General features: G+C 42.1%; 2 protein-coding genes across 2 annotated transcripts; one reads left to right on the top strand and one right to left on the bottom strand.

Annotated features, from left to right (window-relative positions):
- Positions 1-738: 738 nt before the first annotated feature.
- LOC119331865 (protein RETICULATA-RELATED 1, chloroplastic-like) lies at positions 739-6023 on the top strand. Its single transcript, XM_037605043.1, has 8 exons — positions 739-1194; positions 2905-3063; positions 3157-3249; positions 3332-3447; positions 4098-4196; positions 4277-4555; positions 4671-4835; positions 5303-6023. The coding sequence occupies exons 1-8, from the start codon at positions 871-873 to the stop codon at positions 5553-5555; spliced, it is 1488 nt and encodes a 495-aa protein (XP_037460940.1). The 5' UTR covers positions 739-870; the 3' UTR covers positions 5556-6023.
- Positions 6024-6715: 692 nt separating this feature from the next.
- On the bottom strand, positions 6716-11987 carry LOC119331866 (CBBY-like protein). The gene is made up of 8 exons (XM_037605044.1): positions 11583-11987; positions 11414-11484; positions 10599-10757; positions 10075-10141; positions 9708-9803; positions 8524-8570; positions 8007-8087; positions 6716-7100 (listed from the first exon to the last, which is right to left on the bottom strand). The coding sequence occupies exons 1-8, from the start codon at positions 11898-11900 to the stop codon at positions 6977-6979; spliced, it is 963 nt and encodes a 320-aa protein (XP_037460941.1). The 5' UTR covers positions 11901-11987; the 3' UTR covers positions 6716-6976.
- Positions 11988-15222: the final 3235 nt, after the last annotated feature.

Raw genomic sequence — 15222 nt, 5'->3', positions numbered from 1 at the left:
TGGGGTGGTGATCCCCCTATCGGGTTATTTTCTAAACTCGTGAACAACGTAGTGTTGCTTAAAAACCATGTTGAGCAGCGCGTCTAGGTTTGAATACATCCTTGAATAAAATAAAACTAGCCATGAAGTACTTTCCTTGTTAATAAAAAACAAAAATGCCTCATTTGATTCATACGATAAGAATATCATAAAAATAGAAAAATGAAGTAAGATGTGCTTAATTTTCGTAGGGAAAGAAATGCCATTTGATGCATATCATAGAAAAAATTTCATTGAATCTGGACTAATGCTACTTTTTCTTTGAAATATGAAGGTTTGATTCGTACGAATCCATTCCTACGAACTAAAGGACTCTAAAACAAATCTTTGAATGAAAATTTTACCATGTAAAATTCCTACAAAACTCCTAAATACCGACCAAGCGAGCCTAAGATTTGAGGCAATCCGGAGAGATCGAGAAGCGAGGGAAGACGAGGCAAAATCGAAGGTGCGGTCCCGACCCTGAGGCTGACGGACGGACGTCGCATCCTGGCCCTGGATCAGACATCCGACGCCTAGGATCCGTGCTTCGGTCCTGCACGCACCTTACCGACTGATCTCTCGGCCTACCGCGGCATTCCACCAACCCCCGGCGGCGACCGCGAGCCGCCTCTTCCCAGCGCAAGCGAACAGACTTTGATCTTTGAACGAAACCCCACACACAAAAGAGAGAGAGAGAGAGGGTTACGCAGGCCGGGGCCCCCACGCAGACAAAACAACTCCAAAAGAGCAGATAAGCCTCTCTTCGTCCCGCGGTGCTTCGGCTCCGAAGGCAGCTACCCCGCACCGCCGGCGGAGCCACCAACGCCACCATCCCACCGCACCGCCCCCATGGCCTCCGCCGCCTCCCTCGCCGTCTCCCACCACCTCCTCCCCGCCGCGCCCGCCCGCTCGCAGCCCCGTCCGCCCGCCCGCCTCGTCCGCCTCCCCCGCACCCGCCTCCGGGTCGCCGCCATCTCCTCGTCCCCCTCGCCCCCCTCGCGGCGCGACCGCGCCGCGGCCGGCCTCGAGCGGTGCCTGGCCGCGACTCCGGCGCCGGCCTTCGCCCCGCCGGAGATGAAGGGCGGGAGGCAGCGCGGGTCGTTCGGGGCCGCCACGCTCCAGAAGGCCAAGCTCGACCTCTCCCAAAAGAGGCTCAAAGGCGTCCAGCCCGAGGTGCGTTCGTCACGCCGTTGGTTAAGACTCCGTGGTGTTGTAGCTTGGATTTTATCCCTTGCGTGAGACGGAAGGCACTTCTGAATTCCGACGCTGGTGTTACAAGATGAGTGAACGAAAAAACACGTGGGTTATGTCCTTTGAGATGTTGGAATTGGTAGCCTATATCTCTCTGTGTGTGCGCCTTCGGCATATGTTTCGTTCATGATCTGTGGTTCTGTGCTGCCCAACCGGAGCTCCTATTGGGAGGCCAAGTACTACAGTGGAAGCTATGCAGGGAATGTTCGGATGAATCACATCGTCCACTTCTCATTCAACAACCCACTTCCATAACGTCTCTGTGATTCCGTGGCATTGCAGATATAGTTCTGGTAAAATTGTGGTCTATATAACTTGAGTCCCTAACTCCCTATAGCATATTCTGAACATCAAGGACGATGCATGACTATACGCAGTACAACTAAGTACTTGAGGTAGGGTATACTTGGTTGCTAGTCCTAATTTAGGAAAGCCATATTCTGGACCGAACCAGAACATGGGGAGTCTAATTAATGGCTAGTGATTGGTTGGCTACCAACTTTTCTTATTGACCACACAAAAAGTTGCCAACGTTTGGCAACTTTCGATTTTGCCAAATATTGGCAATGCCAAATGTTGGCATCAAACCAATTATGCTCAAAGTGTTCATAAATAGTGTCTAATATGTGTGTGTTCATTGCGCTAGTGCACATAAAGTAATAAAATTCTTCTGGTTGGTTTTGTTTTTGGGCCGTCAAAGTGTTGATTGTAATTATTTTATAAGTACTTAACTCCTTATAATGTGTGGGCGTTTCGATTGCGAGCGCTCACAGCGGGTTTCCCTGAAGTGCTTGATCCCGCTGTTTCCCTTTCCCTTGTTTGAACTTGGAACTGGCTGTATTTCCGTTATATTTTTAATGGAAAGGGGATTAGCCCGGGTCAAAAAAAAAAAAAAACTCCTTGGAATGCACAAATTCGGCTGCTCATCCTCACCCAAATTGTTAATATTCTAAAACATTCATATTGCAGCAATATGTAAATTGGTGGAGATCTCTTTTATCTTCAAGATGAACTTAGAGAGCATTTGAGTGCAAAAGATTGGGTGTAGTTTAAGTTGTCTAGTGCCGCACTTAGGTATTTTGGAGATTCCACTTTGAGGGCCTCTTTTGAATCGCAGGATTTTAAGAACATAGGAATAAGAAAAACACAGGGTTGGAGCCTCTTGAATGGGAATCTGCATCAAAAAGTGTTTGATATCACAGGAAAAACTAATGAATTTTAGCAACAGGTTTGAGTGGATGGAAATTTTCCTCCAAAGTAGAATGCAAAGGAATCCATAGGAAGTTTCCTAAGGATTCTAATTCTTCGAATCAAGCAACCCACACAGCAAAATTTCTGAAGGATCCAAACATTCCAAAAATCCTGTGAAATTCCTTTGAATCAATTTGTCAGTTTCTATTTAACTTGACAGTTTCTTCTTGCGCATATGCTTTTGGATGTTCCACTTTGAAATGTTAGTTTGTCTGTTTATATTTTATGTTTTCTCGTGCGCACTTGGTATTGTTTAGTATCTTATCTCTTAGGAAATTATGTACAGCTTCCCCGGACCCTGCGCAAGCAGGAGCTACGTGCACCGGGCTGCCCTTCTGTTTTTTGTTCATTCATGACTCATGTCTTTGCAAAACACTATAGCTGGCAACTGGTGGTGGTGGTGGAGACAATGGGAAACGAATTGGCTATGGTGGTGGTAATAGTGGAGATGATGATGGTGATGATGATGATTACTTTGAAGACTCTGACGATGGAGATGAAGAAAGTGGATTTTTCAGAAGGCGTATAATTATACAAGAGGTCTAATTCTTACTGAGAAGCCCTCTGATCTGTGCTCCTCGGGTATGATAACTGTTTCTAAACTGATGCATTTTACATCTCCCGTTTGTACAGCTTTTTAAGAGGGAGTTTGTTGATGCCGTTCTTCAAGAGTGGTACAAAACAATGAGTAATTTGCCAGCTGGTTTGCGTCAAGCTCATGAGATGGTATTGAACTATCTGCTTTCTCTTAAATGTAGTTTGAGCTTTGATCCTTAACTACTGAACGGTATCAACTGGAATTTTCTAGGGTTTGGTCAGCTCTTCTCAGATGGTCAAATATTTGTCAATGTTTGGAAGGCCCACAAAGGCTAGATATTTCTCTCGAGCCTTTCCGGACTTCTTCTCAAGAGACCTTGTTGGAAGGTACTATCTGAAAATTGTTGGTTTGGTGATATATGTTCAACATATAAAATTCTCCTTTTAAATTATTGCCATCTATTTGAACTTGAGATACTGGGTTTTGTCACATGGGATTGATTCCAACATATACAACAGGAGGCTCCATGTTGAATAGTTTCTGGCTGCCATCTCTCTATATAATGGTATTACTGGAAGTACTTGGATGAAAATTGTGCTCACAAGTTCTAACATCAGCAAACACTAATCATATCCACTCGTAAAAAATAATCTCAAACCATATTTTGGTATGCAAAAACTCCTGGAGATTAAGATCAATGTTTGGGCATAATCTATTTGTGAATGTTCTCTGCTGGAAGGAACATATCAGGAATCAACACTGTTGATTTTTTTTAGTATGTCTTTTTGTTTAACAGTGTCGTGATTGTTAGAGCTTCCAGTTTGTCGAGCTGTGCAGGATTTGATACTTGTTTACTTGACACATATTCTAACATTATTTATGAGCCTAAACATTATATTTGTAGTTATATTACTTCGCTGATAAAATAGTGCCATCATGCACTCTGATTAAGTTTATAATCTTTGCATGTCCCTTGTGTTGATTTTATGACTTAGCAATGACAAAATAACAATTGGCATCTCTTTCCTAATTGCAGAATGCTTGCAGATCCATCTTTCCTGCATAAGATGACCTTTGAGTTGCTAGCTACCGTTAGTACATCTGTTTGTTGGGAGATGAAAAATCGCAAGGAGAGGTATGTTGTGTTTTATTTTACTGTTTAAACCTGAATTTTTGGCACCTGTCTCATGGAATCCTGCATTTCTTGGGTCTTAGGTTCCAAGAAGAATGGGATTTGGTGTTTCTCAATGTAGTTACTGCCACAGTTTGCAATTTAGCTGTTTTCAGTTCACTTGCGCCATGCCGCTCATATATGATCCAGAAACTTCCCAATAACATATTTGAGAAGAGCTATCCTTTCATGAGACAGTTTGGTCTTCTAAGAAGAACCCAGTCCCTCTTCAGCAAGGCTGCTGAGCTTTGCCTAGGTGGGCTAATTGTTGGCTCCATTCAAGGTGGTCTATCGAATATCCTTTCTGCTGGAAGAGAAAGACGGTGGGTTACTATGTGCAGTTTATCTCCATGTTCATCAAATGCCCTGCTTTCCTTAAGTAATTCTACAGTTCTGTACTTTTTGGAATTTAATTTAGGCCAATCTCGTTACGTGTAGGTTGTCGATGACTGTTCCTTCTATCAGCAACAATGCTCTTAGTTATGGAGCTTATTATGGGCTTTATGCAAATCTGCGGTATCAAATTTTATGTGGTCTTGATAGATCAATGGCAAACCATTTTGATGTCCTTGGTGTTACAATCTTTTTCGGCACAGCGATGAGGTATATCTCTACCAAATCATTTCTTTGCAATTTCACCAAAAGTTTATGCTCAACATTGTCCATTATATTAAGATACAGCTGCATGTTTACCGATTCGGCAACTTCTATTTTTCATTATTAACGCAAGCTGCTGATTCCAGTTGAGTTAGATTTTGCCATGAGCATATCACAAATGGTATTTCCGATATTAGCATTTGGAAGCTAATGCTATGCTTATGTGTTACCATAGAAGTTTATTTATCAAATGATTCTTGTTATAGAATCGCTGCCTTGCAGTTTCTCCATGATAGCATGTTGTGAAGATCCATCGCATGTGAGGAACCAAGTGTCAATTATGTTATGGAGTTTTTTGTTCTTCACCTTATTTTAGCATGGACCCCCCTACTTGAACCACATATAAGCATACAAGTAAACTGCTCCTAAAAGTAGAACATTCCAAAATTAGCCACTCATTGCATATATTTCAGGTTGCTGAATATTCAAATTGGGGAGCTATCGAGACGTGCCTGGCTTGGTGAGGGAGCAGATCTGCTTAACTCGGATAATTTGTTGAGAACATACAATGGCCCAGCAGCAGAGCTTGGCATCAATCAACAGGCAGAGTGGTTCATGTCCAAGAATGCAATTGTATCTGGCTTAGAACTTCTAGGCATCAAGTATGGTGCACCTAAAGATGCCTCTCCAAAGCTTCGGCGAAAAAGAATTGTCCGAAAGAAGTAGGGTGGATGAGGGAAAGCCTAACTATACAAACTCTGAGCTCGATGGTTTTGATACCCATGCTGGAACAGTTTTGCCTCAGTTCCGCCATGCCTTGTGTTGCCTATCGAAGTAGGATGGATGAGGGGAAAATTGTAACTTGTGTTCTAGTTGCAATTTGGGGCCAAGATCAAAGGCTTTCAATTTTTTACTCGGAGGCGATTCGGCCGGTTCGCTGAAGGTCCTTACCATTCTTCTGTATTGTTTTGAGCAAAAGTAGACCTCCAAAGTTCTAACTGTAATTTCTAGATTATAGATAGTATGTTATTCACTATATATTTTCTTCATTCTTTTTGAAATGGTGTTTTACTTTATGAGTGGTTTCTATTGCATTTGTCGCTGGTCAGTTTTTCTCCTGGGAAGATCTGTGAGCTTCTGAGTTGGAACTATCGCTGAAATTATGTTTTGGGATGAATACAAGTTTCTATGCTAGTGAAATTCCAAAATCTGATTTGATGAACTTGTCTTCGATCTTTATAATAGTTTGACAGTGTGCCCATTTTAGTTTTGGCGCTGTGGTGTTTTTCAAATGATGTTCTAGCTTGCTCTTCTGTATTTGATGGCATTTTATGGATTGATTATGAATGTGCCGTTTCTTGGCTTCCGCTCTCAACTTCTTTTCCTCCTGCCTCCCCCAAGCCATGCTGTGATGGGGGCAAGCACTACTGTGGCCACCAGCTCAGGAGGTTACGTTGACTTGGTTGTAGACCTTTTCCATGTTAGAAATGGAGACAACGTAGGTGCTACTGTGCACAGCCATTCTCGTTTGTGGGCTCGATGTTTGCTAGATGAACAAAGTTAGTTCTCATCGGCATAAATATAAATTTTCAATGGGAAATTGGATTTCCATATGAGTTGTAGTAGAACGGAAGCACATGAACAAGAACAGGACATGAAAGCACGAGGTTTGGCTTTTAAAGAAATGTTTAAAGTACTCCATGTACCGGAGCAAAGAAAAAAGGTACAGATAACTTATTCCAAATCTTTTCATAGGAAACTTTCCTGTAGATCTCTGATGCTACGAGATTCCTGCAAACATCCTTTGTTCCAGAGGAGCATTGGTTGGATTGCAAAGCAGGCATATTTACCAATGCTATGTTGGTAATCCTTGCTCTAAGCCGAGGTAACAAAATGAGACATGCGATTTCATAATGTGGCAGGGGCAATGCCAAATGCTAGAAAATGTTGGAGGATTTACGAATCTTCCAACCAAGACGAACAATTTTTGCAAGTGTCGCTGAATGCCAGCCATTTCTTTGTGCATTGTGCAAAATAGCGGCGTTTCTTTTATATTCAAAACCATTTACAAGTGGTGGTTACCACTCTTGGCAAACTTCTGTACAAGATTTATGTACGAGGCCGGTCGACGCTGAGCGCATGCTTACTCAGCTCACGAATTGTTTCTGGAGGAGGTTGGCGCAGAACTCTAAATCGAAGCGCCCTTCCGGAGGGTCGCCGATGCAATCGAACACCGCGTCCGCTATCACGAAGTCCTCGTCGGCGGTGTACCTGTTCAACACAAGAAGATGAGGTCCACTTCTTTAGGCTCATGAACAAATTCAGTATGCTGCCCGTATGCTTAGGTTTTCAGCTGACTAAGTTGATAATCCTAGTGCCGCATTTTCTCCGCTGGTGTTTCTAGTATTCACTCTCAAATTTAAACCTCTACAATGTCAGGAACATATGAGTATGCTATTCCCTTTTCGTGATAGGGTTTTGGCAGTGTCATCATGGTCCATGATGTAGAACACCACGGTCAGAAAATGAATAGTTTTGTAAGAGTTTCATTTCAAGTACACAAAGGTTTGAAAATAAATGAAGGAAAGTCACTACATGAACTTATCAAGTGCAAATTTGTTCTAGAGAACCGCAGATCCAATCAAAACATGCCATGTATGCAGTATGTGCATGAAGGCAAAACAAATCAGAATAAATTCTTATTTCTGAGGCCAAGTGATGCAGTAGGAATGGACTTATAGGTCAGATATGCTGCAAAACATTGTTCAGAAAGCTGACACATTTTTCCGGTCAAATCGGTGTCATTTGTGCGGAGCTAATAAATGGCTGGGTCCATGGCCAAAAGTATACTTTTGATCCCAGTTTTATGCAGGACATGGACATTTTTTGCTTACTAGGAATATTCCAAGCATTAAATCTTGAGAAGATTCAGTGTTTTGTTACAAGAAACCCGGCTGGCAACTTTCATCCGGTCCTGCTCTGGTTTACTGGTTAGAGATGGTTGTGAAGATACTGTTGCAGAAAGTCATATGCAAATGCAATATAACATCTCTTGTCCAACAGTACAAGTCAACAATTTTCTTCTGTCCGGAAAGAACACTGCTCTTCTTTATTATGAAATGTGTACCAAGTATCATATAAAAGATTAAAAGTACTTCACAGGAAGAAAGTTATTACCCGCTTTTTGTTACAATGCACTTCATACCAGCAGCTTTGGCCGCTGAAAGCCCTATGTTACTGTCTTCAACAACAACACAGCTAATGTCCAAAGGAGAAATATTAGCAAAATTACTTTTAACATTAGAGTAATAATTACAAAGAATTCATCTAACTAAAAAGATAAAAATGTAACAAGATTATAAAGTAATAAAAGATTTTTCCGAAAAGATGGTGCAACAATGGAAACACAGTTGAAATTTATTATGGTATGTTGACCAAAACGGAAACCCAAATGTTAATGTCGGAGCAGTCCGTCTTCTTACATTGCATCTACTGTTCCTTTAACAATTTATGACAGTTACGACAGAGTTTTCATATGAATTAATGCATAATAATATTAAATCAGACTAATTTCAGATATCCTATATACAGAAATCCTACTAAAATTCAAAACAGGCACATCATTCTTTTTTTTGGAACAATACACTCAAAACAAAGACAGTGTAAATAACCCAAAATATTGCTTTTGTAGTACCTAGATGGATCAACTTCCAATGTAGTTGCTGCTAGCAAGTAGATTGCCTGAAAAGGCCCACAAAAGAAACACATTATCTCTGGCATGTAAAATACAGGAAACGATCTTTTATCCATGACAGTTACTTCACTGAAAGCAAACGTAAATCTGAGTATAGAAAGCGTGAATTGAATCCTCCTTCAAATGCCAAGCCAAACAAAAATGATAGGAGGATCGTTTTGAAAAGATTTATCGTTAAACAAGCAAATGTCCAAGATTCCATTGAAACAAAGCTAGTTTCAAACAAGCTCTGAAGTGCTTGAAAACTTAATAAATCATGGGCAGTCAGATACAGCACCTACAGCACTGACGACTAGTTCATCTTTCCTTTGCAATGTTCAGTTGTAGTGTGATGCTGTCTATGAAGACTATTGCTTTTTTGTCCTAGAAATCTGAAGGAGGTACTCCCTCCAGTTCAAACGGTCTTCGAGTCGAGACAAATCTATACATATGATTTCATGTTTTTACTAAATATTTAAAATTATATTGACAGTAAAAGTTTTAAAAGTTTGACGCAAGATATGTTCAAAACGTCACTTATTTGTCAACTGGAGGGAGTATAAACTATCTACGGAATGCTAATCATGGTACATCATTGCTGCAAATAAATATTATCAGGTTTCCAGGATCATTGTAGTGCACCAAGCCACCAAGGCACATGTGTTGCAAATTGGTTTGTTATAGTGGAAGGATGTCAATGGATACTCCTTCAAACGCAATGGTGAATTAAGTAAATGTATGGAGCAATTAATGACATGGTATTATAATGTTTAAAATAAATAAAGTTAATGGAACACATACACATTCCTTCAATTTTATGTGGAAAAAGTAATTCGTTGACAGTCCAAACCTTCCAAAGATTCTTGAAAGCTTCATGTAAACTTTGCAAAATAATATTCAAACAAAAAACCAGAATATGCCAGATGAATTAGTATGTACCAAACTGTGAGATCAACTTAGGGTTCATTTGGCATCACTGTTGCTTTTTAGGAGCACTTATTTGTTTCTATTTTCAGATGTGATCATCAGCTGATTTTTTTTAATCTGTAACAACAATATTACTAAACCAGGAAAAAGGTTCCCCTGATAAAGTAGATTGCACTGTACAGCGCAACACAGAACCACAATTGCATACTATCCCTTACCGGATCAGGTTTTTTGCGAGGAACCACATCCCCAGCAAATATGGTAATCTTTTCTGCTCGGTCGGGCCCCAGTAAGCACGATACTATTGCTGAAACCTGCACTAAGTGGAGAGTGAAATATGTTAGCTGCCCTGCATATAAGCTGAAAACATAAATCAAATGTGAGATGATTTAAATGGATTGCAGCATAGTATAAAATGGGTTCTTAAGAGGAACCATTAGAACATTCCCTTTTGAGTTTGAAATAAAGAACATTGCCTTTTGCAAATATTGGAAGAAACATTTCTCCTATATGTAGTTTTTTGTAATAATTCCTACCATATCTCTCATATAAGCATTTGTGGTTGGGAAATACTTTGTTACTTACAGCTTTCTCGTTTGAAGTACTGCATACTGCAACTTTCACCCCTTTTCCTAGAGCTTCATCAATTAACCTGTAAAAGTTAAGAAGATAATGAAGTTATAAATTTTCCTCCAACAAAGTTACTCCAGCATTATTAAGTTAGTTGATTTACCATCTATTGTTGGATTACATCGACACATCTTTCTAGGCATGTAATGTAGATTTCTTCAACGGAAAATGAAATGTTAGTTATATAAAACTCGCCTCACTCATTTCTTTAACCTTTTTACATTACATATTAGAAACGTAATTACAATGAATAATACATATGGTTAATGCATTTTGTTCCCAGTATAGAACAGATTGGTTACACACCTATTATGTTGTTTACATGCAGCATAAATGAATTTTTTGTGACTATTTCGATTTTGTTGTAAGGAAGCACTTCAAACTAGTGTCGTTGCAGCAGCCGAGGACGTTACTGATTCACAAGTTCATTTAAACTGCATTTAAGTTACTGAAGTCATCAAATTGTTTGAAACAACGACCTTTGAACACCTGGACGGAGAGGAAGCAACTTCTTCTCAATTAGGGCCATAAACAATTCTGTTTTCCTCTTGTGAAGAGAAGCAATAAATTCCTTTCTTTCTTCGTCAGTCTTTGGCGCTTTAGCTGGCCACACTGTCTTGTTGAAATGTGCTGTCATCCTGTAAGGAATGTTCAAACTATTGTTACAGTTAAATTCAACAAACGCTTCAGTTTAACTTTTCTACAATGGATTATTTTGGTGTGACAATCATGTTTCCAAGTGTAGGCCTTTTAGTATCACCAGTTTGAAGAAAAATTCGTACATGTTATTTGCATATTAGGCTTCCGAGAACACCTAAACTTTAATATTTTGAGACCATTCTGAACTTTATTTTTTTCAACTCAGAAAATCAGCTACAGATTCCCCATAAAAAAGCAGCTTTAGACTATCCGATTAGATAACTGAACAGTTGTCTTCGCTTTCCATCCTTTGACATGATGATATTGCTCTTGGAGATTGCCATGGAACTTCAGATCAGTCAAATGTTTTTTTTTGCGAGTGAGTCAAATGTTTCAATATATTAGGAATAAATGAGAAGTCATTAAATGAATATAATCTGACACAGTAGTGAGGAAATTATGACTTACATACGCCTAAAACAGTAAATAAATTCATCGTAGTGAATCTGTTTTAGGAATTCTCACTTTTTTTAAAATTGTGAAGACGCAAATAGTGGTCAGGATTTTAACAGGACTTTGAAGAAAAATGTGACATTTTGTCAAATTCCTCAAAGCAACGCAAACCAATGATGACAAAAGTAAAGAATCGATTGACCTTTCTTTCCCACCACCTATCTTGAGCAATTCTCCGTACAATTCAACATCCCAGCTCACACCTAATTCCCTCTGCAAACACAAACAATTATCTTGGCCGGGGAGCAACCGCATCAGGAAATCAGAATGGATCGCAGGCAAGGCGTCGACGGAGCGGAAGGAAACCAGACCTCGGCGAAAGTCTCGTTGAAGGAAATGCGGTGGCCGTCCTTCTCGGTGTCCACGAGCACGCCGTCGCAGTCGAAGAGCAGCGCCGCCGGCAGGGCTGCAGCCGGCGCTCCGCCCGCGCCCGCCGCGGACGCGCGAGCTGCCTCTGCTCGCCGCGTTCTCCCGGCGGACAAGCGGAGAGGGGAGGGCGACAGCATGCTCTCTCCTCCTGACCTTCTTGGGAGGCACCGGGCAGCGGTCCGTGCGACGGGGCGGGCGCTTGAGTAGGTCCTCGCCGGGAGCAACGTGGAGGCGGTGGCGGGGGCGGCCATGGCGTTCATTTGCGCGGGAAACGATGTGGATAGCGCGCCCTGTGGTTGATGATCCCGGGTTGGGATTTGATGGCAAAGCCCACCACACAATTTGCCTCTTCGGCTATGCCCGCCCTTTTGTCTTGTGCCGTCGTTGCTCGATACCAGTCTTCTTGCTAGTTGAGACGGACTGTTTTCGGTGTGTTTTATGGTCGCATGCATCATTTTGATGAGAAGCTGGGGGTAACCTTTTTTTGAAAAAAAAACCGCTTTCGATATAACAGGTGCTATTTTTTCAAATCACGAGTTTTTAATTACCAAAATACAAAAATGTTTTATATTAAAGGATAGAAGGGGTACTTAAAAGTAATACACTCACGGGTAATACAATCATGAACCGTAGTTGCGTGGGATGGGGTATGTGCGCCCAAATGGACCGGGGGATTGGGGACCCCTGATCTAAGATGTCTAAATGCGGCTTTACAAGTCAGATGGGCGTGGTTGAAGCGGACGGATCTCTAACATCCCTAAAAAGAATTTAATATTGCTGTATCGGTGAAAGCAGTTGCGATTTACCAGGCAGCAACAGTGGCCTTCTTGGGCAATGGCGAGAAAACCCTCTTTTGGGAGGATCAGTGGCTAGGACAAGACAGGGTTCAGAATTTGACACCGATCACCTACATCAGGATCTCTCCACGAATCCGAACTACACGTACGGTATCCCAGGCCATGCAGGGCAACACTTGGGCGACTGACATTAGACCCGGTGAAAGATCGTGGATGTCGCCTAGAGGGGGGGGGGGTTGAATAGGCGTTTTAAAATAATTACGATTTAAGCTTAAACAAATGCAGAATAAACTTAGCGGTTAATTTGTCAAGCACAAAATCTAAAACAACTAGGCTCACCTATGTGCACCAACAACTTATGCTAATCAAGATAAGCAACTATGTGATAGCAAGATATATGACAAGAAACAATATAGCTATCACAAAGTAAAGTGCATAAGTAAAGAGTTCAGGTAAGAGATAACCGAGGCACGCGGAGACGACGATGTATCACGAAGTTCACACCCTTGCGGATGTTAATCTCCGTTTGGAGCGGTATGAAGGCACAATGCTCCCCAAGAAGTCACTAGGGCCACCGTAATCTCCTCACGCCCTCGCACAATGCAAGATGCCGTGATTCCACTAAGGGACCCTTAAGGGCGGTCACCGAACCCGTACAAATGGCAACCCTTGGGGGCGGTCACCGAACCCGTACACTTTGACAACCCTTGGGGGCGGTCACCGGTACCCGTCAAATTGCTCGGGACGATCTCCACAACCTAATTGGAGACCCCGACGCTTGCCCGGAGCTTTACACCCATAATGATTGAGCTCCGAAAAACACCAACCGTCTAGGGCGCCAAGGCACCCAAGAGGAAAGCTCTAGGGTTCCCAAACACCCAAGAGTAATAAGCTTCTCAAACTTTACTTCCACGTATCACCGTGAAGAACTCAAACCGATGCACCAAATGCAATGGCAAGGGCACACGGAGTGCCCAAGTCCTTCTCTCTCTCAAATCCCACCGGAGCAACTAATGCTAGGGAGGGAAATGAGAGGAAGAACAAGACGGAGAACACCAAGAACTCCAAGATCTAGATCCAAGGGGTTCCCCTCACATAGAGGAGAAAGTGATTGGTGGAAATGTGGATCTAGATCTCCTCTCTTTTTTCCCTCAAAAACTAGAAAGAATCCATGGAGGGAGTGAGAGTTAGCAAGCTCAAAGAAGGTCAACAATGGGGGCAAAAACAAGCTCAAGAGATAGGGAACCATCGGGGAAGAAGACCCCTTAAATACGTCCCCACGAATCTGCCCGTTATGTACAGAACAACATAGGAGCGGTACAACCTCTATGAGTACCGGTACAACCGGTAACAGGCAATAAGCGGTACAACCGGCCCACAACCGCCCAACACCCGCACCACAACAGAGGCCAGTCCGGTGGTAGAGCGGTACATGACCGATACAACCTCCGGACCAATTCTGGAGCGGTACAACCGCTCCAAACACCGGTTGTACCGGTCAAGCGGTACAACCTCTCCATGGGGCGGTACAACCTCTTTGTGTAAAACAGGCAATATCAAAACAACCACAACTTTCGCATACGAGCTCCGAATTCGACGAAATCAAGTTTGTTGGAAAGCTAACGACAAGGGCTAACACAATCTTGAGAGAAATAACAAAAAGAAGCAAATAATAAAAGGCCCATAAGAAAAAGGTGAGAACCCTTCCTCGGATAAGACCGGTAAAACCTCCAACACCGAAAACATCATAGAAGATGCATGCGAACTCCGTTTTTGATGAACTCAAGCTTTTCATCAAGATGACCATAAGCTCTAAGACTCACAAATGGAACCAAACAAGAACCAAACAAGATCCAAGAAAGATGATGCAAGGATGCAATGGTTTGAGCTCTCGATGAATGATACGATCAAGCTACTCCCTAGAGAGCCCCCCTTGATAGTACGGCAGTCGATCCTACAACTCGGTCTCCCAATTATCACTATGAGACCGGTAAAATAGAAAACCTATCAAGGGCGAACCGTTGCCTTGCACATAGTCCACTTGAGCTAGATGATGACGATCTTAACTTCCTCAAATTGGACCACCTTTCTTGATTGTGTTGGCTCGATGAAGACTAGTTGATTGCTCCCCCATACTCCACTATGGGTGAGCCACTCTTTGGCACATCTTCAAAATTCCATTGACACCACAATGGACGGCAAGCTTCAAGCTTGATTGCTCCCCATACTCCATTATGGGTGAGCCACTCTTCGAGTTGCTCCACTTGAACTTGCACACTGCAAACTTGATGACGATCACCACTTGATGTCATCCTCCATGGGTTGTATGAGATCTTCCTCTTGACGCAAGACCATGGAAACATATCTAACCCCACAAAGAACTCTCACGTAGACCATGGGTTAGTACACAAAGCGTAATGGACAATGCTTACCATACCATGGGATCACTTGATCCCTCTCGGTACTTCTTCTACGCTTTGTGAGTTGATTAACTTGATTCACTCTTGACTTAGTCTTGATCAACATTGAATCTTTCCAACTCTCTTCATTTGGATGATGTCTTGAAGGTAAACATGAATTATCACACAATATTCTTCTTCAAGACATGCTTGCAATAAGCTCAACTCACACATGACCAATCTTTGGATAATTCCTTGAAAAGCACTTTGGCCATCTCAACTCACACATGACCAATCTTTGGATAATTCCTTGAAAATCACTTTGGCCATCTCAACTCACACATGACCAATCTTTGCATAATTCCTTGAAAAGCACTTTGGCCATC

This window comes from Triticum dicoccoides, chromosome 7A (assembly GCF_002162155.2).
Source record: "Triticum dicoccoides isolate Atlit2015 ecotype Zavitan chromosome 7A, WEW_v2.0, whole genome shotgun sequence".
NCBI classification, from domain to species: domain Eukaryota; kingdom Viridiplantae; phylum Streptophyta; class Magnoliopsida; order Poales; family Poaceae; genus Triticum; species Triticum dicoccoides.
This window is presented reverse-complemented; position numbering and strand designations above follow the sequence as displayed.

Excerpts from the sequence above, each read along its gene's own strand:
- LOC119331866 (XM_037605044.1), bottom strand. The coding sequence starts at position 11,900 with ATGAACGCCATGGCCGCCCCCGCCACCGCCTCCACGTTGCTCCCGGCG. Across the intron at positions 11,485-11,582 it reads TCAACGAGACTTTCGCCGAG|AGGGAATTAGGTGTGAGCTG; the intron begins GTCTGGTTTCCT and ends TTGTGTTTGCAG. Across the intron at positions 8,088-8,523 it reads TTGGAAGTTGATCCATCTAG|CTGTGTTGTTGTTGAAGACA; the intron begins GTACTACAAAAG and ends TTTGGACATTAG.
- LOC119331865 (XM_037605043.1), top strand. The coding sequence starts at position 871 with ATGGCCTCCGCCGCCTCCCTCGCCGTCTCCCACCACCTCCTCCCCGCC. Across the intron at positions 1,195-2,904 it reads TCAAAGGCGTCCAGCCCGAG|CTGGCAACTGGTGGTGGTGG; the intron begins GTGCGTTCGTCA and ends AAAACACTATAG. Across the intron at positions 4,197-4,276 it reads ATGAAAAATCGCAAGGAGAG|GTTCCAAGAAGAATGGGATT; the intron begins GTATGTTGTGTT and ends CTTGGGTCTTAG.